Source organism: Pituophis catenifer, unplaced genomic scaffold (assembly GCF_029215685.1).
Source record: "Pituophis catenifer annectens isolate HBS135680 unplaced genomic scaffold, rPitCat1.0.hap2 SCAF_5, whole genome shotgun sequence".
In the NCBI taxonomy this organism is placed as follows: Eukaryota; Metazoa; Chordata; class Lepidosauria; order Squamata; family Colubridae; genus Pituophis; species Pituophis catenifer.
Window position 1 is genome coordinate 102,950,845 of NW_027256885.1, and position 6,000 is coordinate 102,956,844.

General features: G+C 44.4%; 1 protein-coding gene across 1 annotated transcript in view; it reads left to right on the forward strand.

Moving 5' to 3' along the window:
• Positions 1 to 2,337, forward strand: part of LOC139317753 (uncharacterized) — a 41,589-nt gene extending 39,252 nt beyond the window's left edge. The window contains exons 4-5 of the mRNA XM_070944821.1: positions 2,111 to 2,185; positions 2,299 to 2,337. Of these exons, the coding sequence (XP_070800922.1) occupies positions 2,111 to 2,185; positions 2,299 to 2,337 (114 nt within the window). The remainder of the gene's footprint in view (positions 1 to 2,110; positions 2,186 to 2,298) is intronic.
• Positions 2,338 to 6,000: the final 3,663 nt, after the last annotated feature.

Sequence of the window (6,000 nt, forward strand, 5' to 3'; positions counted from 1 at the left end):
ATTGGGGGTCTCCATAATCTCTCAGGAAACCTACTTTGAAGTTGTCTAACATACATTGCAGGGGTGTCCGTGAGGCACCTCTTTTGCTACTACTTCCACCCATGTTCTAACACACTACCGTTGACCCGATGTGCCGGAATTTCCAACGGTCACAATGTGGGAACTGCAGTGGTTTAACCACCCACACAGTCCTAATTGGAGACTTTAACTCCTTAGTGGAGACTTTAGGACGCCGCCTTGTCTCCTAGGGGGTGATCAGTCCCCTCTTCCACTCCAAACGGGAGTAGGTACAATTCCTTTACTTATACTTGCCTGCAGGTGTCTTCTGCTGTCCGCGGACTAAAGGACCAATTCTGTTTGTCCCTTAAGGATCCTTGACTGGAGTGCTTTGCTGGCGGGTGTGTCCCCTATCCCTTCGACAAAGTCTCCCCGTAGGCAAGAGCTATGGAGCCGGTTTGGAGATTCAAGCGCCAAGACAGGGGTTCGCCCACCAGGGCAGTCCATCTGGAAGGTCAATGGCCTCTTCCCGTCAGTCCCACCAGAGTTGCCATTTATTATGTAATTCTAGGAACTGACACAGAATTCCGGGATCAAACAGAAAAGGTTTATTGCGCAAGGTTCAGTGGCAGTCACAAGAAGCAAAAACTGAACCCCGAAGGGTTCTGATGCAGTTACTCTTATACATACTTTTGACATCTTATGATTGGTTACAGTTCTGACAGCACACAGCCCCCCCCCCTTGTTGCTACACCATACTCTTTAGCTAGCCTTCCTTTGTTTCTTAAGCAGGAAACTCCATGTGGGTTAGTTCTGCATTTTGACACAAGTGCCTCTGCGGTTTGAATTCTTGAACTCTCCAACTGTAGAATGGTGAGCTAACCTGTGGTTTGAGTAACCCTGCGGTTTAACTTTTTGAACCCAGTATTTGTCTCTTATATTTACTAGTTAAAGGACCCTTAGAGATCATTTAGGCTGACCCCGTATTATTTCACTTTTATATCCAATTTCATTATTCTATATTAGACTAAAGCAGGCATCCTCAAACTATGGCCCGTGGGACAGATCCGGCCCGCCAAAGCCATTAATCCGGCCTGTGCGGGACCATGAGGCTGCCCCGCCCACATCACCACACCCACCTGCCGGCCCCCACCCTTCAGCCATGTGAAGGGCTTACATTTGCGAAGGCCGGCAGAGTGCTTCTGGGGGGCGGGGGAGGCCTAAAAAGGGGCGGGCGGAGGCCCCAGAAAGCGTCCACATGCCCTGTTTTCGGCTGTCAGAGTGCTTCTGGGGGGCACGGGGGAAGCCAAAAATGGGCCACGCCTTTTGCCAGGGACTTCGGTCCACCGTCGCTCCACTGGGGATGGGGGGGAACCGAAGGGTCCCAACAGGAGAGCCTGCGCCTGCTGCGTAATTACACCACGTGATGCTTTGTGGAGGCAGCTTTGCTCAAATGGGGGGGTGGGGGGGTTTTCAGCTATCACAACCATCTCCTGACTGTTTCTTCACAGATCAAGGGGGGGGATCTTTGCTTGCTCGGAAGGTCAATTTTCTCTGGCAACGGTAAGACAATTTGAGTTTGGGAGAGATTTTGGGCTTGGAATGAGAATCAATCAGGAATCAGGTGATTCTTTTGCATAGTCCCCCCCACCCCTGCTGATAAAGAGCGGGACTTGTTGGCCTTTGTTCTAATGATCGGGGGGAATGTTAGGCTGAGGCTTCAGGAGGTCCTGGAGGGTGGATTCCAAGGAGGATGGAAGAAGTTGGGGCACGCACATCCCCCCCTCCCCTCCATTAGATAAAATGTACAGTACTTTCACTCATAAACTCATCCTTCATTCCAGAGTTATCCATATCGGAGATGTGGAGTTAGTTAAATGGGAGCGGGGTGGGGGTGTTCAAAGAATCCCACGTTGCGCAGATCCACAGAAAGGAGGGAGGTTCACCTGATTCCTGATTGATTCTCATTCCAAGCCCGAAATCTCTCCCAAACTCAAATTGCTTTACCGTTGCCAGAGAAAATTGACCTTCCAAACAAACAAAGAGTCCCCCCTTGATCCGTGAAGAAACAGTCAGGAGATGTTTGTGACAGCTGAACCCCTCTCCCCCCAAGTTTGAGCAACACTGCCACCACGAAGCATCGTGCACTGTCAGCGAAGGGGCATTATTCGTGCTGGGACAACCAGAGGTGAGCCCAGCCCCACTGCCCATGGCAGCTCCTTCCACAGGTGGATTTTTTTGTTTTTGACGGACTGGATCTCCCCCCACTTAAATCTACTGTATTTCCTTTGTGGGATTTAGCTACCACACATAGATATCAGTCCTGGCGGTGGCCGGTGAGGCAGCCTGCCCCTGAAGGAGGACGGCTGTCTCTACCCCTGGAGAGGGAGGCAGGAAGGGCATGGAATGGAATAGAAATAGGAGAGAATGAAATGGGAATAGGAATAGGATAGGATGGGATGGGATGGAATAACAATAGCAATAGCAATAGGATGAAGTGGGAATGGGAATGGGAATGGGAATGGAAAGGAATGGAATGGAATGGAATTCAATGAGGTATCCCAGTGCACTGCCAGAATTGAAGGGGATCCTGCAGAAGATGCCCCAGGAGAGAGAGAGAGAGAGGTGGAAAGAGAGAGATATGGAAAGAGAGAGAGAGAGAGAGACATACAGAGATAGATAGGTAGATATAGTGATATGAGAGAGAGAGAGAGACTTGTTGATTGTAAGCTCCTTGGGGCTGAGAAGAATTGCTGCAAAATTGAGTATTCTGAAGTGGACCACTAAACAACTTAAAAAACGATCTAGTAAAAAGAAAAGCCAACCAAAAAAGCAACATGCAAACAAAAGCAAATAAAACACTCCCAGGAGCAAAACAAATGAAAGTTTAATGTGTCTGTATTGTTTAATGGACTGCTAAATTGGCAAAATGGACTGCTAAATTGGCCATGCCTACCCAGTCACATGACCACCTAGCCATGCCCACCCAGTCACATGACCACCTAGCCATGCCCACCCACCCAGTCTGGCCCCCCAACAGTCTGAGGGACTGTGAATTGGCTCCCTGTTTAAAAAGTTTGAGGACCCCTGGACTAAAGTAAAAAAAAATAACAAAAAAAGCTTCTTCCAACATGTTAAAAAAAAGAAAAAAGTCAAGGAAACAATTGGCCCATTGCTGGGAGAAAGTGGCAAGAAGGTAACAAGCAACAGGGAGAAAGCAGAACTACTTCACTCATTTTTTGCATCTGTCTTTACACAAAAGGAAAAAACAGTTCAACCTATCAAAAACAACACCACAAAAAACAGATTAGGAACACAAGTTAAAATAGGGAAGAAAATGGTAAGTGAACACCTGTCTACCCTAGACGAATTCAAATCACCAGGACCAGATGGATTACACCCCAAGGTTCTGAAGGAACTGGCAGACGAGATCTCAGAACCACTGAACTATATCTTTCAAAGATCCTGGAGCACAGGGGAACTGTCAGAGGACTGGAAAAGAGCTGATGTAGTTCCCATTTTCAAAAAAGGGAAAAAAAACAGATCCAGGAAACTTCAGACCTATCAGCCTGACCTCAATACCAGGGAAGATTCTGGAAAAGATAATCAAGCAACGAATCACCAAACACCTAGAAGCAAACAAAGTAATAACCAAAAGCCAATATGGGTTTGTCAAAAACAGATCATGCCAGACTAATCTTATTGCATTCTTTGACAAAGTGACAAAATTAGTGGACCAGAGGAACGCTGTCGATATAATTTACTTGGACTTCAGTAAAGCATTTGATAAAGTAGACCATAACCTACTACTAGATAAAGTAAAAAAATGTGGGTTAGACAGCATCACCACCAGATGGCTGACCAACCGCACTCAACGTGTAGTCCTCAATGGGACTGCATCTACATGGAGGGAAGTATGCAGTGGAGTACCCCAAGGCTCTGTTTTAGGCCCAGTACTCTTCAACAACTTCATCAATGACGAGGGGATAGATGGGGAACTCATCAAATTTGCGGATGACACCAAGCTGGCAGGAATAGCCAACACTCCAGAAGATAGGCTCAAGATACAGAAGGATCTTGACGAACTTGAACACTGGGTGCTATCTAACAAAATGAAATTCAGCAGTGAAAAAAGTAAGGTTCTACATTTAGGGAAGAAAAACAAAATGCAGAGGTAACGTATATGTGGTACCTTGCTCAATAGTAGTAACTGTGAGAGGGATCTTGGAGTCCTAGAGGACAATCATTTAGATATGAGCCAGCAGTGTGCTGCAGCTGCCAAAAAAGCCAACACAGTTCTGGGCTGCATAAACAGAGGGATAGAATCAAGATCACGTGAAGTGTTAATACCACTTTGTAATGCCTTTGTAAGGTCACACTTGGAATATTGCATTCAGTTTTGTTCGCCACGATGTAAAAAAGAAGCTGAGACTCTAGAAAGAGTGCAGAGAAGAGCAACAAAGATGATGAGGGGATTGGAGGCTAAAACATATGAAGAACGGTTGCTGGAACTGGGTATGTCTAGTTTAATGAAAAGAAGGACTAGGGGAGACATGATAGCAGTGTTCCAATATCTCAGGGGTTGCCACAAAGAAGAGGGAGTCAAACTATTCTCCAAAGCACCTGAGGGTAGAACAAGAAGCAATGGGTGGAAACTAATCAAGGAGAGAAGCAACTTAGAACTAAGGAGAAATTTCCTGACAGTTAGAACAATTAATAAGTGGAACAACTTGCCTGCAGAAGTTGTGAATGCTCCAACACTGGAAATTTTTAAGAAGATGTTGGATAACCATTTGTCTGAAGTGGTGTAGGGTTTCCTGCCTGGGCAGGGGGTTGGACTAGAAGACCTCCAAGGTCCCTTCCAACTCTGTTATTCTATTCTATTCTAAAATGCAATGGAGGCAGTTTTACTCTACCTTTGTCCTCTGTACTCCCTCTGTCCATTGTTACTTGTCTTGTATTTTGGTGCTTTGGAAAATAGTTTGACCCCCTCATCTTTGTAGGAGCCCCTCAAATATTGGATCACTGCTATTGATTATTGTTACTGTAGACTATTGTTGGCTGAAATCCTGGAAGTGAGCAAGCAGGAGGCATTATCGGAGATGGATGAAATTTTTCGGGTCCACACAGGCTATGCAAAGAGGAATAAACTCCCAAGAGAAGTACACATTAGGTTCTTGAAAAAGACGACGAGAATGGAAATACTTCAAAAAGCTAAAGGAAAGCCAATGGTGTATAAAGAGAGAGAGATAATGATTCTAAAACAGATACCAAGAGGAGTGCAAGATATAAGAAGAGAATACCAATTTTTGGCAAGAAAATTGATTAAATATGATGTACACTTCAGATGGTTGATACCTGAAGGTTTATTGGTGACTTGGCATGAGAAAAGATACAGGTTAGATTCAATAGACAAGGCAATTGAATTTGATGATCAACACTTCACCATGGAGGAAGAGAACGAGAAAAGAGAGAAAACAGATGATAAGAGACAAGTTGTATTGATCGTAGAGGAACCACTACAGTTAAAAGAGAGTGAAATAGAGAAAAAAGAAAGAGCAGATCGGGAAGGCGTTAGAGCAAAAGAACAGAGAGAAATAAGGACCACTAGAACAATTAGACCTATTTACAAGTAAAAAGATGGAAGAAGAAATTACTTTAATGTCAATTAATGTTAACTGATTGAACTCTTCAGTGAAAAGGATTTTTTTTAACAAATTTGTTGAACTTAGATTTGATTTGTCTCCAGGAAGTACATATTAAAAATGACCATTATAAACTTTTGGGAAACCCTAAAATAGGGAAACTATATGCCTCATGAGCACAGCAGAAAAAAAGAGGGGTGGCCCTCTTCATCAAAGAATCAATAGAGTCAATGGAGGACTATGGGGAAGTAGCAGGCCTGAAAATAAACAAGGATAAAACAAAAATGATAGTTAAAAATATGACTGAAGAGCAAAAAAAAGAATTGGAGGGAAAGATAAATATTCAGACTACGAAAAA